This window comes from Natrix helvetica (genome assembly GCF_964273705.1).
Source record: "Natrix helvetica genome assembly, chromosome: 4".
Classification (NCBI taxonomy): domain Eukaryota; kingdom Metazoa; phylum Chordata; class Lepidosauria; order Squamata; family Natricidae; genus Natrix; species Natrix helvetica.
Window position 1 is genome coordinate 47,550,515 of NC_138550.1, and position 19,906 is coordinate 47,570,420.

Consider the following 19,906-nt stretch of genomic DNA (forward strand, 5'->3'; position numbering starts at 1 on the left):
ATCACCACCAAGGCTCATATAAACAGACAGGTGGGATCAGATCGAAGGCTCTCATGAAGGAGGCCAAACGACTGGCAATGGGCCGAAAGGAACCTTCTGTCATTGACTGTGGAACATATAGCTGGGGTGGACAACATCAGAGCCGACTGGCTCAGCCAGACCGAGGTAGACAATTCAGAGTGGAGGCTGCAGCCGGTGATATTCAACGAAGTGGCAAGGCACTTCAGATGCCTGGAGGTCGACCTATTCGCCACCACTCTCAACGCCCAGCTCCCGAGGTTTTATTTCAGGTATCAGACATGGGAGGTGGAAGGGGTGGACGCTCTCCGATGCCCATGACCCCGGGGGCTCCTCTATGCCTATCCACCATTACCCTTGATTCCCAAGGTCATACAGAAAATCCTGTAGGAGGGGGCGGAGGTGGTGGTGATTGCCCCACACTCGCCCCAGAGGCCTTGGTTTGATGATCTCCAATCTCTCGGTGGACAGGCCCTGGAGAATCCCCCAGGAGAGGATCTCCCTCAGCCAGGGATCACTGGAGCACCCGGACCCTCAGTGGCTTCAGTTGACCGCTTCGCACTTGAGTGGAGCATCCTGAGGGAACGCCACTTTTGCCCCAGGGTGATACAGACTATTCAAGTGGCTCGCAGACCTTCCACAGAGTGCATTAACAGCGCATTTATGGCGTGCCTTTTCAACATGGTGCAGCTCAAAGGGCCACGATCCAGTTTGAGCCACAATCCCACAAGTTCCGGACTTCCTTCAGGCGGGTCTGGACAGAGGTTTAGCTCCCAACACGATTAGGAGACAGATCTTGGCCATCTCATTGGTACTTCTGTGCGGTAGGTCTCAGACCTTGACTCACCACCCAATGGTCAGGCGATTCCTCAAGGGGGCATCCAATCTTAAGCCACCTACAGTACACAGGTACCCCTCCTGGGACTTGCATAAGGTGTTGGAAGCTCTGACAGGCCTCCTTTTGAACTCTTGCGAACTATGTCTCTTAAGTTTTTGACTCTTAAAGTGGCCTTTCTGGTGGCCATCACCTCAGCTAGGCGGATATCCGAACTACAGGCTCTGTCAGCCAGGGAGGATCTCTGCGTGTTCCACCAGGACAGGGTGGTACTAAAGTTGGACCCCTCCTTCATCCCTAAGGTGTGCTCCTGCTTCCATCGCTCGCAGGAATTGATATTGCCCAATTTCTGCCCGGACTCCTCTCACCCGTTAGAAAGGAAGTGGCACCCTAGACGTAAGGAAGGCTCTGAGGATTTACCTCAGAAGAACCCGGCCGAACAGGAAGTCTGAAGCCCTGTTTGTCTCTTTCCAGCCGGGATCCCTGGGGAACAAGGTGACATCCACCTTGGCAGGTGGTTACGAACCTGTATTGTTCCGCCTACCAAGCACGGGGTCTGCAAACACCGAGCTCTATTTCAGTGTATTCCACACGAAGCGCAGCCACCTCAACGGCCTGGCCCACTCAGGCTTCATTGACTGAGATCTGTAGGGCAGCAGCTACGTGGTCTTCCCCCTCACCATTTGTGAGGAACTACAAACGGGACTCCTTTGCCTCTGCAGAGGCTTCATTTGGGCATAGGGTGTTGCAGGCTGTGCACAGGGCGGAGGTGACGCCTCACCAGGCATAAGGTTATGTGAGCTCTTAACATGGCTAACCCTCCCTAGGGCCGTGTAAGCTTTGGTACGTCCCATCCTGGATACTCCTCCCCTCACTATGGAGAAAGGGCATTGGTACTTACCTGATATGCCTCTTCTCATAGTGGGGGACAAGTATCAGCCCCACCCTGATAGGGTTATGTAACATGAGCATTATGTTTGATGGTTGAGCTGTTCTGTTGAAGAAATAAATAAAGGCTGAAACGAAGATAAAATCTGGAGTGGATGACACAGCGAGTCGGATAAGGTTCTTTGCCGATAACTGGGTGGTACCTGGTGACCAGGGCGTGGCCCAAAGAGTTTATCTACTCAGCCCAATCAATGAGAGGACAAGGTCAACCCATCCTGGATACTCCTCCCCCACTATGAGAAGAGGCGTATCAGGTAAGCCCTTTCTCACAGTTTCCCAGATTTTTGAGAGCATCCAATTTCTTTGACCAATATGATGCTGTTTAGAACTTTAAAATTCTTCACGATAAATGTGTTAAACATACTAGACCAGTATAATAGCCATGATGAAACTGCTTAATGAAAATTTATTTGATGACGTGGGCTGAAACATCCTGTTCATAGTTTTTTTATGCAGTCTCCTTGTTCTTCTTGTAGTCTTCCTTCTTTTCACATTGCTTTACTGTAGACATCCTAGCTAGAATTATTTATTGCTGTTTATTTATTGATTTAAAGTTACACTATTTTAGTTTCAAAGTGACAAAGATCTATGGCTTAATGCAGATGAGAGTTTTCATGAGTCAGCAAATTTATGCCAATAAAGAGATAAAGTAATAGAAAGTACAATAGCTAATGAAATTTTAGTTGATTAAATGTAATTAATAACTCAAGTTATGCAAATGAATGATACTATGGTGCTTGGAATAAGTAAAATGTTGAGGGAATAAAATTAAATCCAGTGGAGACAAATCTAAACTAGTTGTTGACCATTGCTAATATAGTTGACTTTTCATTCTATGCATTTTTAATATTGAGGAACGTAAATTTGCTTTCCAGATGTAATTGATCTCACAGGGGATGACAAAGATGATCTACAGAGAGCTATTGCCCTCAGTTTAGAGGAATCGAACAGGACATTCAGGGAGACTGGGATAACAGACGAGGAACAGGCCATTAGTAGGTAAGTAAATAATTTACATAAAGAGAATTTCTTTTCTTTTTTTAAAAAAAATACTGTATCTTTATTTTTTTCTACACAGGCATAAATTATATTTATCTGCTTTTTTTGTCTTTTTAAAATTTATTTTATTGCATTCTGCTCTAAGTTCTGAAAATTCTAAAAGTTATTCTTTAATATTTTTTGAAGTAAAGTTTAATGCCAGCTGTACTCTCATTAAAGCCACTGGTTATTCTATTCTTGTTATTGATTTGTCTTCCAAAATCCTTGTATACTTATTATAATGTGGTAGTTTATAGATTTATTCTTTCTGAAACAGTTTATTGTCTGACATCACATGCTGCACTAAGCCTGCTTGTCAATAAAGCATAATGTTTAGATTCATATTGGACAAATCTGTAAACCATGGTTTACATATCACAGTTCATGGCCTTAAATTTTCCCCAAATCAAATCTAAACAATCCATATTGTGGCTCACAACAATACAATAATATTCAAGAGAAATGAAAGGGAAAAAGATTTGGAAAGTTTATTTTGTAGATATAAGAGGGGTTTTTTTGTAATGTGAAGAACAGAGGCCAAGATATCCCTTCATGTTTCTGCTAGTTTATTTTAAAAAATTAAAAAAATTACAGCAGGTCATATGGCAAAAATTGCACTTATTCTTCCTTAGGAATATGCAAAATATGTGAATCTCTGAATGAATTGTCCTACTGAAATCTAAAATAATTCCTTTTCCATCTAGAATCTGACTTAGTTCCCCTGAACTGTCCAATTCTGGGATTGATTTGGCAGTTTCCAGAAATAAATCCTCTTAACTGGGACTGGTATTATGTAACCAGCAAACATTCTTAATCAAAATAATCTTATTTCCCCTAGAATGGTGGTCTCAACCTGTGGGTCGGGACCCCTTTGGGGGTCGAACGACCCTTTCTCAGGGGTCGCCTAAGACCATCGGAAAACACATATTTTTGAAAAATACGGAAAACATAAAATAATTTTATGGTTGGGGGTCACCACAACATGAGGAACTGTATTAAAAGGTCGCGGCATTAGGAAGGTTGAGACCCACTGCCCTAAAACCATATATCTAGTACATGTTGTACTGTATCTGGTTTGGAAAATTTACTTTCAGAAATTGCTGTACCTTCCACCTAGAAGGATATTGTGCAGAGAGATAGAGAGAAAAATTGCTTTTCCAAACAATTCTTCAGAGTTCTTCAGAAAAATACAGTCTTAGATCAACATTTTTTGTACACTTTTTGTAATTTTATGCATTAGTACAGTGAAATGAAAAATAATTATTAGGGGAAAGTTTATATTATAAAAGGATAATTTAATATTCTGAATGATTTCCCACTGATTTGTATATATAATGATAGTTAACAGTTTGTGAACACTTTGAATTTTCAATATATCTGCATAAATGTGATCTAAAATGTTGTTTTCCATGCAAAATTTGTTCATTTATTTATTGAGCAAGTTATTCAAAGATACATAAATGATAATAGTTATATAATAGAACACATTGTGGTTATACAAGTATTTGTGCCATAATACCTGTTTTGAAATTGCTTTTGCTGCAGTATAACCACACCTCCTAAAACTGCTGTTCTGAGAATTAGGTGTGGCTTTGCCTCTTTCTAAAATGAGCTGTTCAACGATGCTTTGCTATAGCTTATGGAGTACAGTACTCTTAACCATGGCTTGATGACAAAATGACACATTATTATATTTTAAAACACCAGATTTCATTTTGGGATCTTTTTATTTACATTTATGTACTAAAAACCTTGCTTAATATAACTCACAATGGTCTAATATGGGCAATTATTAAATAACCTATTGTTTAAAATAATCTATAATTTAGATTATGTAGTGTAAGAAAAAATCAGGAGTCTGATAGTAACTTTCTGACTAATAAATGTTATTAAAAGGCATAAGGATGAGATTTGTGAAGTATATCCAAATTGTTAGACTATTTCTTCTAATTATTTCATTTATTTTCTAAGAGTTTTAGAAGCCAGCATAGCAGAAAACAAAGCAAGTCTGAAAAGAACACATCCAGAAGTCTGGAGTGATTCTCCAAATCCATACGATAGAAAACGTCAAGATATTTGTCCAGTAGGATTAAAAAATGTTGGTAACACATGCTGGTTCAGTGCTGTTATACAGGTAATTATTTATTGATTTTATTAAGCTGTTGGATTTATTATAATAAAAAGACAGTTGCTTGAAAGGCACAGCAAACTTAATGATTTGGATAAATTAATAAAAAAAAGTGTCCGGCAAGTTATTTTCTATATACCATATTTTTCGGAGTATAATATGCACCGGAGTATAAGGTTTTGAAGAGGCAATTTTTTTAAAAAAGTAGGTAGGTAGATAGAGGGAGAGAGAAAGAGAGAAAGAGAGAGAAATACAGTAGGTAAGTAGGTAGGGAGAGAAAGAGTAGTTAGGTAGGTAGATAAAGGGATAGAGAGAGAGAAAGAGAGAAATACAGTAGGAAGGTAGGGAGAGAGAGAAAGTGTAGGTAGGTAGGTAGGTAGAGGGATAGAGAGAGAGAAATAGAAAGAGAGAGATATATATAGAGAAATACAGTATATAAGTAGGGAGAGAGAGTGTGTGTGTGTAGGTAGGTAGGTAAGTAGAGGGGTAGAGAGAGAGAAATACAGTAGATAGGTAAGTGTTTCTGCTGGCACAGCACTTGGATCAATGTAATTCTCATCAATCAGTTAAAGAGCTTTCCAAAAGGGGGGAAAAAGGTTTTTACACTCTGCAAACCTCCCAAAACTGAAAACGGGCCTTTTTTTTTTTTTTAAAGCATGAATAGCCTTGTGGGGGGGCTTGCAGAGTGCTCCTGGGGGAGAGGGCAAAAATGAGCAAAAAACAGCCCGTTTTTCATTAAATCGGGCCCGTTTTTTGTCAAACAAATTGCATGCATAGCCTTATGGAGGCTTATAGAGTGCTGCTGGGGGGGGGGCAAAAAACGGCCCGTTTTTGGCTCATTTCTGCCCTCCCCAGCCCCCAGGAGCTCTCTGAAAACCTCCATAAGGGTATGCATGGCCATTTTGGTGAAGGGGCGGGGCAAAAAATGTATTCAGTGTATAAGAAGCACCCAGATTTTCAGCCTCTTTTTTGAGGGAAAAAGGTGTGTCTTATACTCCGAAAAATACGGTACCTATTTTTATTTTTTAAGACCCTGTAATACTGTGTTATTAAATCAAAATTATTTGATAAATGAGTAGATATATTCTAATTAGCAAGATGCATATTATTGCATAATACACTTAGAATTTATATGCACCATTGCCATGCTAAACTAAACAACTCTGATGACATAGCCAGTTGTTCATGTAAATACTATCAATCAAATGAAATTCTAAGAAATATACCTATTTTAGAGTAATCTTATCATAGATTATAATTGTTGTAAGTTTTTTTTAAAAGACTTAATATATAATACATATTTAATATGTAATTCATTGTAAAATAAGAAACATAACTTGCATAATTACAATTACTGGTAGTCCTCAACTTACAACAATTCATTTAGTGACTGTTCAAAGTTACAACAGTACTAAAAAGTGATTTATGACTGTTTTTCATACTTAAGACCATTGCAGCATTCCGGTGATCACATAATCAAAATTCATATGCTTGGCAACTGACTCATTTATGACGGTTGCAGTGTCCCAGCGCCATGTAATAACCTTTTGTAGCCTTCTGATAAGCAAAGTCAATGGAGAAGCCAGAATCACTTAATAACTTTGTTACTAACAGAACAACAAGCAGAAACTGAAGTCTTAAAATATATTAAGAACTAATATTTCACTTATACTTCATAGAAATGTTATAGAAGCTACTGTCCAGCACATATGGTAAAAAGTAATACTTGAAAAAGTATATTCATATTGTAATTTTGTGGTAATGAAAATAAATATCTATAGGTTTGCTTCTTCTTTTTTATTTGCCTAGTGTAGTGGGCTAATGTTTCAGCTAACTTTCTTAATTTACTTCATATGTGATAAATTAGGACATTACCTACTACAGTATTTATTTGACCACAGGATTGATAGGCTCCTTAGGTTGCATCAACTGTGTGACAATATTTCATGTTTTCATCAGGGGTCTCTTGAAATCTGATTCGGGGTCATCAATGTGTAACATTGATAGGTGTCATCAATGTGTAACATTACCTTTATTAGTCAGTGACTTGCGATGTGGAAAAGTACTAAAATTAAAACCAAAACAAACATTTTCTACAGATGCAGATTTCCTTTAGTATATGTGGCTTCATGGAATATTAGTTGCATTGGTATGTGCTTTTATGAATCATGTCCTTTGTTTTTCATTGTAATATGAGCCAAAGATTTATTTTTATTCAACACAGTGTTCATGTGTGCCAGATAACCAAAGTTACTTTCAAAGTTTTGTTATACCATGTGGCAGCACAAATATATGAATCTGTATACTCTTACAGATTTTATTTATTTATTTATTTATTTCTTAGATTTTTAGACCGCCCTTCTCCCAAAAAGGGACTCGGGGCGGTGTACAGTCAATACAATAAAACCAGTCATAAAATTAAATACATTTAAGCTACATTTAAGATACATTTGGAGGGGAGATAGGCTGTACTAAGAAATAAATAATTCTAATCCTAAAAACATCACAATTAAAACCCCAAACCCTAAAATAAAATAAATCCCTGGGAGGTAAAACTAAGAAAGTGCCAGGCCAGCTGATTGAAACAGGTGAGTCTTTAACTTTTGCCGGAAGGAACGGAGGTCGGTGGTAGTTCGAATGTCTGGGGGGAGGTCATTCCAGAGGGTTGGGCCCATCACAGAGAAGGATCTACTCCTAGGTGTCGCCCGCTGGCATTGCCTAGCAGACGGCACCAGGAGGAGCCCCTCCCTGTGTGAGCGGATAGGTCGCAGGGACGTATGTGGAAGGATGCGATCCTGCAGATAACTAGGTCCTCTGCCATGGAGCGCTTTAAAGATGGTGATCAATACCTTGAAACGCACCCGAAAGGCCACAGGTAGCCAGTGCAGCTCGCGCAGGAGAGGTGTTACGTGGGAGTAACGTGTACTTCCCATAATAACCCGCGCGGCTGCGTTCTGAACTAGCTGCAGTCTCCGGATGCATCCCAAGGGAAGCCCCATGTAGAGGGCATTGCAGTAGTCCAGGCGAGACGTCACCAGCGCATGAGTGACCGTGCGCAGGGCACTCCGGTCCAGTAGGGGGCGCAATTGGCGCACCAGGCGAACCTGGTGGAACGCCCCCCTTGCCACGGCTGCCACATGGTCCTCCATTGACAGCCGGGCATCAAGGAGGACGCCCAAATTGCGCGCCCGCTCCACAGGGGACAGTTGTTCGCCCCCTATGGCCAGCGATGGGGTCAGCTGGCTGAACCGAGGTGCCGGTAACCACAGCCACTCGGTCTTGGAGGGGTTGAGTTTGAGTCTGTTGTCCCCCATCCAGACCCCGACGGCTTCCAAACACCGGGACATCACTTCGACAGCCTCGTTGGGGTGGTTTGGGGTTGAAATATACAGCTGAGTATCGTCAGCGTAGAGATGGTACTCAACCCCAAAACCACGGATGATCTCACCCAGCGGCTTCACATTAAGATGACTTAATTCCATGTGAGTTTGTGTAAATTTTATAGATAAGTAAAGCTTACAACTTAGGTATCATTATCTAATTTTGCCATATATTTATATGTAACCACTACTTGTTTAAATATCTCCTTAAGATTTTTTTCAAATATTATATTAATATCTGAGTTAAATTCTCCTCTTTGTACAATTTCTAATTAGATTTTTATCCTTCATAATTATGCAAGCAACAATAATGACTTCACTTTTTTGATAATAGATAATAGTCAGTCTCGGCTTCTTGCCTTTTCCCCCATTTTCACTCCTTTTTTTTACATTTAATGTAGGAAAATGTTTTTAAAAATATTTTTGAAAATACCATAACATGTTTTTGGTATACATTGATTGGCAGTTAAAAGTGCTTAGTAAAGTGTTTAGTAAGCAAATGTATACGCAATCTTATTGAAAATATTACAGTGACAAAAATTGATTCCTAATTTGTTATGTTCATGATCTTTTAACAGGCAAATGCTTATTTGATTAATATGAATAAAATAATTAAATGAATTATTTTCATGTATATGGATATCAGTTTATTTGGTTTATATATGCATAGATATGTAAGGTTCTGTATATATAGGTAGAGGGATAAGTTAGCAAAATAAAACTTCAGTAAGACTTTTGATAAGGTAGACCATAACCTACTACTAGATAAAGTAGAAAAAAGTGGGTTGGACAGCATCACCACCAGATGGATTCGTAACTGGCTGACCAACCGCACTCAACGGGTAGTCCTCAATGGAACTGCATCTACATGGAGGGAAGAATGCAGTGGAGTACCCCAAGGCTCTGTTTTAGGCCCAGTACTCTTCAACATCTTCATCAATGATTTGGATGAGGGAATAAATGGGGAACTCATCAAATTTGCAGATGACACCAAGCTGGCAGGAATAGCCAACACTCCAGAAGATAGGCTTAAGATACAGAAGGATCTTGACAAACTTGAACATTGGGCACTATCTAATAAAATGAAATTCAATGGTGAAAAGAGTAAGGTTCTACATTTAGGCAACAAAAATGGAATGCACAGGTACAGTATAGGTGGTACCTTGCTCAGTAGTAGTAACTGTGAAAGGGATCTTGGCGTCCTAGTGGACAACCATTTAAATATGAGCCAGCAGTGTGCAGCAGCTGCCAAAAAAGCCAATGCAGTCCTAGGCTGCATCAACAGAGGGATAGAATCAAGATCACGTGAAGTGTTGATGCCGCTTTATAATGCCTTGGTGAGGCCACACTTGGAATACTGCATTCAGTTCTGGTCGCCACGATGTAAAAAAGATGTGGAGACTCTAGAAAGAGTGCAGAGAAGAGCAACAAAGATGATTAGGGGACTGGAGACTAAAACATATGAGGAACGGTTGCAGGAACTGGGTATGTCTAGTTTAATAGAAAGAAGGACTAGGGGAGACATGATAGCAGTGTTCCAATATCTCAGGGGTTGCCACAAAGAAGAGGGAGTCAAACTATTTTCCAAGGCACTTGAGGGTAGAACAAGAAGCAATGGGTGGAAACTAATCAAGGAAAGAAGCAACTTAGAACTGAGGAGAAATTTCCTGACAGTTAGAACAATTAATCAGTGGAACAGCTTGCCTCCAGAAGTTGTGAATGCCCCAACACTGGAAGTCTTTAAGAAGATGTTGGATAGCCATTTGCCTGAAACGATATAGGGTTTCCTGCCTAGGCAGGGGGTTGGACTAGAAGACCTCCAAGGTCCCTTCCAACTCTGCTATTGTATTGTATTGTATTATTAAAATAGAGTTTGTTGCATGGTCCTTCTGAATCCTCTCATTTATTTCTTTTCTTACCAAAGAAAGCAGGAAAAACAGAACCATGGATAATTCATATTTTCTTGTTGCCTGCTTTTTTCCTCCTGAAATACAAGCTGTAACTTTTATATAGGCTCCAGTTAGCGCATAAAATGTTGGAAGCCACAGTCAGCATTACATTAGAACAGTAGAAGCAATAAGTTATTCTATATTTAAAGTTTTTTAAAACCTTTGTCACTCATTCTAGTGCATTTTTGCATGACCAGAGTTGAATTTATTAGATCTTGCTCACATAAAAATACAGAATTGTTATCTATTTGTAAGTATTTCTCCAAATGTCCCCCAAAATGGAGTTTACTTCCAAGTCATAATATACCAATTAGTGAATTGCTAGGGTCATAATCATTCTTTGTTAGTTTACATTTTTCATTTTTTTTACATAAAATATGGATTACAACCTGTGAACCAGTTCTTTGTTTCAGTTCTTTTGTGAATTATAATATATCTAATACACTTTCTAAGACGTAATGCTAAATTTTATTTCCTTTTTGTTTCAGTCATTATTTAACCTGTTGGAATTTCAAAGGCTAGTCTTGAATTACAATTTACCAGCAAGTGCTCAAGATCTCCCCCGAAACCAAAAGGTATAATTATATACACTTTCTTTTATTTTACACTGCCCAGAAGTCCCTCTTTGAGACAGAAATGTGAACAATAAACACAGAAACAAACAAGTTGTGCGAGTAGACAGTTGCAATTTATCGGTAGATTTATTGTGTAGTATTGACAAGAAAAGTAGTCTCATTATATTTCAATTGTATATAGGTATGTGTGTAGGCATATATGTATATACATAAATATTTCAAAGACGTTATAGATGATAATAGATGATAATATACTAGCTTACAAGTTTACAGAATAATTTTACAGCACTTTAAAGGCTAATAACATAACTGTATTTGAGACCAGAATATCTGTCACTAAGTGAAGTAATCGTTGGGTGAAACATCCCATGACACCACCACTTAGTCCATTAGTTCCAGTTGCAGTCATTAAGGGAAGAGCTCTTGCATCTCCTGATCTGCCCCACTTGCCTTCATTTCAACTTCCCTGGTCTGCATATCTCTGCTCCATCTCTATGTCTTCCACTCCATTTCCACCTACAGTATCTCTCTCAGCCTCCAGCCCTTGCCATATCCATTTGACCTTAACTGTTTGCATCCTTCTGGTGCTGATGAGCTGCACCTGGCTAAGTGTCTATTTTGAATTAACATGAATAAGAGAAATAATTTGCTTATAATATAATTATATTTTTTCCAGAGTTTTTTTAATATGAAATTACTGCTGATAAAAAAAAAAATCAGATCATAGTAGATGCAAGCTATTAAAATGATAGTCCAGGTATAATTAATAGAGCATGAACTCCATGGAGTAGGGAGTAAACAAAATTTGTAAATCAATAATAGTTTATACAATTGCTGATCCATCAATTCGTCAAACTTGTTGATTTTTGGGGGGTGAAGAAAAAAAATAATGGTTTACTCTAAAATAATATAACCATATTGGAGTTTGTAAATATTGTGATGAGAACATATTTAGCCTTTTGTAAGAGGATGGAGTAATTTATAGTTGTACTTTTTACAGATTCATAAAAATGCAAAATTCATTATTTATAACTATTTCAAATACAGGAACATAGAAATTTACCTTTTATGCGCGAATTAAGATACCTCTTTGCACTTCTTGTTGGCTCGAAAAGAAAATACGTTGACCCATCAAGAGCTGTTGAAATTCTTAAAGCTGCATTTAAATCAAATGATTCTCAGCAGGTAATTTAAGAACTTTCTACCTTACTTGAAATAAAAATGGTTATCAAAACATGGAGAAATGATACCAATAAAACATTACCAAAAGTACTTTTACATAATGACATTTTCAGACTGGCTGTTTTGTTTAAAAAAATTATGTCAATTTCAATTAATGAAGGATCTAGCTGATTGTCAATTTGTCCATATATTAGTAGGTTTGTGAATACGTTCATTTGGGTGGGGTGGGATCATTTTTTTCTTTTCTTTTAGATAAAACCACAAAGGTGGAATGGTACATAGGCTACCATTCTATGTTCAGATAAAAATATCCACAACTCCATCCAATAAATGGGAGATTATCTGCCTCAAATATTGAGTAATTTCAATATTTTGACTTTTATTCTACTTTGTTATCTATACTAAAACATTAATCAAATCTGCAGTTTTGCTAACTTTTCCTTCTATCATGTTCCCAAGTTATTAATCGTTGTATTACTATAATAATTAAAGTCCATGAGTATTAAAAATACCCATCTAGGACTGAACTTTATGGCACCCAAATTGCTACGTTTCATATTGATAAGGAATTGTTGGTAAACATTTTCAGAATGTAATTCAAGCCACTTTTATTGTCATGCCAACCAGCTATGATTTAAAAAGCTTTGTAATCAGAAAATTGTGTGGTACTTTATTACATGCTTTGCTGAAACCAATATATATTACTATTATAGCATTCCTACAATCTGTTAGGAACTTGCCAAGTTAAAAAGAGAGTTGTTTACTGTATGAAGAATTGTTTATGATATATATTAAGAGAGCTGAGGTGGTACAGTGGTTAGAGTGCAGTACTGCAGGCTACTTCAGCTGACTGCTAGCTGCAGTTTGGCAGTTCAAATATCACCGGCTCAAGGTTGATTCAGCCTTCCATCCTTCCGAGGTGGGTAAAATGAAGACCCAGATTGTTGGGGGCAATATGCCGACTCTGTAAACTGTGTAAAGAGGGCTGTAAAAGCACTGTGAAACAATATATAAGTCTAAGTACTATTGCTATTAATGCTTTGTTTTCATGGTGCTTACTGATCTATATCTTTATATATCTGCTCTTGAGCCTTTTAGGAGTCAGTATCTTTCATTGAGGATAGAAAAAAAATGGTTTCTAGTAATTAGACACCTTGCTGTTCCCCCAGATTTCTCAAAGATGACAAATTTTTAACCATATCAAAAGCACTTTCTTTCAGTATGCAGGTGTTTATAAGATCTTCTTATTTTAAATCTATCTGAAAAGGTACTGTTAGTTACTTGTAAAATTGTTTTTGAACTTTAGCTTAGCATTCTTTGGAAACACCAGTTTTTTCATCCTCTAGGTTTTCTAGAACTGCTGGAAAATTCTGAGCTATTGTATATTCTTCTTTGATAAGTTACCTCATTCTGCCTTGTTTCTTGTCTTGTTTTATATCTCCTCTTAATATTTTGCTCAATCACATTTAATTCCTCTTTCCCTTCCCTTTTCTTTGGAATTGTTTGCATTTGTAATACCTTCTGTTTTAGGAACTTCCACGACATTCCAGGCTGTTTCTTGTTAACTACACTTGCTATGTAATCTTAAACAAGTTAAACGTTGATCAAATACAATTTCCAGATATATTGTTCAATTATACTAGACTTTAGCTTCCTTTAAAATTACAGCATTTTACGCTACCCTGTTATTTGCAATGAACTTACTTTTTTATACTGGTTACAAATGAAAAATAGTTGACCTTCTTATACCCTTACCCAACTCTGTGAAAGAATTTGTTTTTTGCTTTTTCTCAGACAATACACATAAACAGCAGATAAGTCTCTTATTACTCTTATTTCATGGGGTGTTGTTGTTGTTTTTGTTTGTGGAAGACTACAGACTATATTGGGTTAGTAAATCCCATCAAGATTTTCACTTTATCTATTCTTCCATTTTTTAAAAAAATATCCAGCTGTAAATCCAAAATCATAGAGTTTTATGTTTTGGGGGTTGGCTTGGTTTGAATACAAGCTATTCTTTCTTTTTTCCTGTTTCAATTCTTTTAACAAATTGTGGTGTTCAGTTGATGTAACCCATGGGAGTCTGCCCACCATTTTTATGTTATGTTTTTATGTTATATCATACAGCATTTCTGTACTACTAGTTCATGTCTATCTTGCTCTTTTCCCAGACACTGGGCAATTAGTAATATACAACACAAGCTATGAATTTTGCAGGCCAATATTTTTCCTGATTTAAGCAGATTTGTCCTAATGGAATAACATTGGATAGGGTATAAATCTTTGTCCTTATTGCATGGAATGATCTCCAATGCAATAACAAGATATAATTGAGATTTCCATCTTTCTGTAGAAGATTATTTATCAATCCTTATGAGGCAAAATCCAATTTATATCAATTCTTCCCTTGGATTTCTTTAGATAATAGGCTATGTGTCTCATTTTCACATCCTTTCTGAAAGTAGAAGTTATATTCATCTTTTCAGGAGAAGGAGAAGCTGCAAACTAGGTTAACAATCAGATAAGGAGCAACTTAGCTTGCAGAAGGAATGAGGTGTAGCAAATATGTTAGAAGGGACCCTTCCTACTTTCTTAGACGATAAAAGTGTGAGGGAGGAAAGATGCACTTTCAGACTTGCAAGTACTTGCAACCTTACAAAAAAGAAACATCCATGCTTGATGTTTCTTGTTCCAATTGCCTTGAGGAGCTGACATTAACAGAACCACTCCTTCTGCAAATAAGTTGCCTCTTATCTGTCTGATGCTTAATCTATAGCATCTCCTTCTCTTCTTAATTGGGTTAGTAAATTCTCTCTAGAAGGACATTTTCACAGACCACTATACAATATCATTTTTACACAAATGTATTTTCAGTTAACTTGATAATTCACAAGTTGATGGGCCTACACATAATCTGATCCTCAGATTAGTGAGGCACCAGCAGTCAACTCGCGAAGCATTCTTCAAATTGTCATAGGCAGGAAGATGGGGAATCGAGCCTCGCAGCTGAATCGAGGAACTTGCATTTCAGTCAAAACAAAGCATGTTCCAGCCAGCAACGTTAAAGTTATCTCCACAGAGATCCACAGTGGCCAGAGGGAGTGACTTCTGCAACCCATGAAATTGCTTCATAGGGAAATGTGACTGATGACACACCTTGGAGGGAAGGGGAAACAGGATCTGAGCCAAAGCACAATTTAAGTGAGGTCAGAGTTGGCTTCACTTGGTCCATGCCGAGATGAAGCTCCTATTAAATAACTGGATTTATTTTGAATAGAATAGAATTGAATAGAATAGAACAGAATGTCAGGTCTGCAGCTTTCTTTTGGATCTTTGGCCTGCCACATTTTCTATTATTTTACTATGCCTTTTTCTATTGTGGGAAAATGGGAGGGGGGATTGTATGGTTTTCCCAGATGTGCAAACATGGCTCTTAATAAATTGGAACTTTGAGCAATACTTTGCCTTGGATTCTGATTTACTTTTGGATGCTATTTGGAACCCTGACACAGAACAGAATAGAATTATCTATTGAATAAATTTCTTTATTGGCCAAGTGTGATTGGACACATATAGAATTTGTCTTTGGTACTTGGCTTGAAGCTCATGATTTAATTAGGCCATTAGTTGGAACCCTGACACCAGCTATCCTAAGTATTCATTCAGGGCACGGTTACCTTTCCTGTTTTGCAAATTCTATTCTTTCCTCTTCTTCCTCTCCTGTATTGTTTCTTCTTAAAAGCTGTCTTCTTCCATGAGGTACAGAATATCTTGCTGGCTTGTTTCTGATTGTTGGTCTTGTCCACTGAGCTTGTTTGTCAACCTGATTTTCTTCCTTCCAAAAATTTGCTTCATCTTTCAGCTCCTGTTGATTTAGTAAAATATAGTCCACTTTAATGAGTTGGCCACTAAGAGCTCCATTCGTTATAATTTTTCTTCAAGAACTATGCTTGCTACAAATATATGCTGAGCTATTTTGGTAAAGAAAAATAGCATGACAGTATCCATTTGAAATTATGGTTCTCACTTCATCACCACAAATGAAATACTTTTATTTATATTTTATCAATCCAGTGAACTGCAGTGTCAAACTCCTGTTAGTGCTCCATTGACAAAATTCTGTCAGTTCCATTTGTTTATTATAGTGCCTTTTGCACTTCCAAGTCTTGCACATACGTGATTTTTCCTATATTCCTCTCTTAATGTGTTTGTTTATTATTTCTCAACAGCAAGATGTGAGTGAATTCACACATAAGTTGCTGGATTGGCTGGAAGATGCCTTTCAAATCCAGGCTGAAGAGGAACAGTAAGTAACTCTTGTAATAATAAAGATTAATTTATAAGTGAATGCATTTTGACATGTTTTTCACTCAGTATTTAGCATCAGAAATCTTATGTAGTCCAACTCTTGTAAATTCTATTATGATCCTGAAATTCAGTACAACACAGCACACTATTTTTGAATAAGGGTAGCTTAGATGAAAAACGTTATCTCTACAGTTCATCTACGATAAATTGGTAGAAGAGTGAAGCAGGCATATGTAAATTCATATTCTTGTCCTAGATTATCTGGATCGCTCTCCTCTTCTAGAGTATTGTGAATACAGTATGAAATTATTCATCATGTAGCTATTTCAAGATCAATTTAGGAGTGGTTTGCTTCACTTTATCAGATTTATTATAAATACTTTCTGTATGTAAGAAAATAATTTGTCCTACTTGAATTAAAATAGTTTAAAGAAATTAATATTTGAATATAGTTGAAAATCTCTTCATGGATTCTGGATGAAAATTTGGATACCAATTTCATGGTGATAATAACATTAACCTCAAAATAATTATAAGTTATGAATATAATATACTGGAGGGAGTTCCGTTCCATTGAATTCAAATATTCATGTGTAACCATTTGATTAAAATATGTGGAATAATTTGCATTTAATTTTAACAAAGATAATTATGTCTTTAGGAATGGGGAAAAGCCAAAGAACCCAATGGTAGAACTGTTTTATGGCCGATTTTTAGCAGCTGGATTTCTTGAAGGTATTACTCTTGAATGTATTTGTAGTTCAATTATCCTACTAATATTTTAATACAAAATGTAATACTAAATGCTACTTTAATAATAAAGCCCTAAAATAGCCTCAACATGGCTTTTAAAAATGATTCCTCTATCCCCTATCCTACCCAAAGAACATGTCCCACTTAACTTTTTTTATATACTGGGAAGAAACATTTTCCCAGCTTGTACTTTCTTATCATGGTTCTGGGATTTTATTTTATTTTATTGGAAGGGAGGATGGAACCTAGTATTTAATTACAACTTTCACATATCATGTACAAGAGCCATGGTGACGTAGTGGTTAGAGAGCAGTACTGCAGGCTACTTCAGCTGACTGCTAGCTGCAGTTCGGCAGTTCAAATCTCACCGGCTCAAGATTGACTCAACCTTCCATCTTTCCGAAATGGGTAAAATGAGGACCCAGATTGTTGGGGGCAATATGCTGACTCTGTAAACTGCTTAAAGAGGGCTGTAAAAGCACTATGAAGCGATATATAAGTCTAAGTACTATTGCTATTGCTACAGTGGTTCACTTGTAGCAGACATTTGAAATCATACTTGATAGATCAATTAGGTCATCTTTAAACAGCTTTATAAAAAGGTAGTAGCGTTGACTATGTATGTTTCCTGTTGAAATCTTATATCTCCCTCTTCTGATAAGGGAAGAAATTTGAAAATACAGAGATGTTTGGCCAGTATCCACTTCAAGTTAATGGCTTCAAAGATCTTCATGAGTGCCTAGAAGCTGCCATGGTTGAGGGAGAAATTGAATCTTTACACTCAGAAAATTCTGGAAAATCTGGTCAGGAGGTAAGTGTTATTATACATTTGGCAATACCCATAACCCTTTCCATGATTCAAAATATAGATAACACAAAATATTTTGGCAAATCATTTATTGACCCAAACAAAGAAGAGCTTCATGCACTTTATGTTTATTTGGATCTCAACCAATTCTGTAATTTCTGTTTTAAGAATGTCTGTTTGTGTCTGAAATATGGAAGCAGGATTCTTTTATCTATTTTATCCTCAGTTGTTCCAGTAACCTAATAGGGAATCACTGAATCAAAATTTCACAAAAAAGTAAATAAAAACAATATTTGAACCACAAGCATACTGTTGACATCAGAGGAAAACATTGAAATCATGATATAAAACTATTCATACAATTTATAATATAAAATAAAAAGATTAAATTGGATGATTTTAATGATTAAATTCAAATAAATGAGAAACTATTCAAAGCATAATCAGTGGCAGATTAATTTATATGATGCAATATTTAAAGTGCTAAAAGGTTTATTTTTTTGCATTCCAATGTGAATGTACGTAGGGAAATGTAAGTGGGCCAGTCACCCAGCTGCTTTTATTCCTAAGGCAAATCCTGGTATCTAACTTGATGTCTTTGACCACTATATCCAACTTGCACTTACATATGCATACTTAAAAGTTATAAATATTTAAGTATAAAGGAAAATATCTTCATTCTAGTTGCAAATTCCTACATGGCTTTCAAATTTAGAGAAAAGTGTAGAGAAAAGTTAAGAAAAGTACTACATTGCTAAAGAGAAAAATTACAGTATGTTAGCTAAGAAAAATTATTCCTGACATTTTGGGACAAAAGCTAAAGGCCTAATGTTATTTAGCAGCTTGGTCCCTAACATATTAAAAAACTCCCCATTTTTCGGAATCAGCATATTTTATATTCTGGCCATTCTGCTTCTTATGCCACTCCCAATTTCTCTTCTTTCTTCCTCCTAGCATGTGACCATGTGGAGGATCTGCTTTTTTTCAGTTCAACTGAGTGTTGATCCACAGATTGTGAAAGGAATTGTTGGCTTTTTCTCCCAGCCTGACATTGTGTGTTGAAAAAGAACTACTGGCCCAGAGCCACTTGGCTGGCTTATGTGCCTAAGCGGGACTAGAACTCAAAAGCTCTGCTTTCTAGCCTGATGCCTTTTATCATTAGACCAACCTGGCTCTTGTCATTCCCAATTTTATTGGTTGTTATATTGTTTGGATTCTCAATGTCTCTTCATTACATTACTATTCTTCTAATGAAAACTGGTATTTGTGGATTGTTAAGCCAATTTTTTTCTGTTCTTAATGGGATTTGCTTAATGGGATATACTGTCTCTTCTTTATCAGTAACCAAATAATAAGTTAGTCTATTCAAAATGTTCTATTCTTGGTTCCCAAAACAACTTTATTCTTACGTTCATATAGAGTTTCAAACTCTTTTTAAGAGTGATCAGTTTTATTCTGGCATATATTAAAATGAAAATAAATAAATAAAGCAGAAATAATTTATATTATTTACACACTAGAAGTAAAAATAATGCATTCATAAAGCAAGATATAATAGCGTAAATTTACATGTTAAAATTCATGTATCAGTGTTTTGTTAAAATCTTGTTTTTCCACATCTAATTGCTGCACTATTGCATAGCTGTCTATATATTTTGTCTCAAAATAGTTATATAAAATTTTTCTCAGAGTGTGTAATATATTTTGTGATCTATTAAACCATGCTATGAATGTTGGTTGTATATAAGTCACAGCTGACTTGAGAGAAAAGCCTAGCGAAAACTTTAATGTTCTATTCATCCGCAGCTCTTCAGAACGTTTTCCATATCATTTAAGCAATATTTAGTTCAAGCCATGGCTTCAAGCTATCTTATCTAGTTCAGGGTTGGCCTTGTTCTGGTTCTATCATCCATTAAACCTAATTCCTTTTACACAGCATATTTAAAGCTTAAGTGTTGTATGGCTTCATTTGACCTATATCTTA

General features: G+C 36.7%; 1 protein-coding gene across 3 annotated transcripts in view; it reads left to right on the forward strand.

Moving 5' to 3' along the window:
• Positions 1–19,906, forward strand: part of USP25 (ubiquitin specific peptidase 25) — a 70,005-nt gene that overhangs the window by 15,986 nt on the left and 34,113 nt on the right. For all 3 annotated transcript variants that reach the window (XM_081950220.1, XM_081950221.1, XM_081950222.1), the window contains exons 4-10: positions 2,677–2,800; positions 4,811–4,973; positions 10,785–10,871; positions 11,919–12,056; positions 16,283–16,359; positions 17,023–17,096; positions 17,777–17,925. In XM_081950220.1, the coding sequence (XP_081806346.1) occupies positions 2,677–2,800; positions 4,811–4,973; positions 10,785–10,871; positions 11,919–12,056; positions 16,283–16,359; positions 17,023–17,096; positions 17,777–17,925 (812 nt within the window). The remainder of the gene's footprint in view (positions 1–2,676; positions 2,801–4,810; positions 4,974–10,784; positions 10,872–11,918; positions 12,057–16,282; positions 16,360–17,022; positions 17,097–17,776; positions 17,926–19,906) is intronic.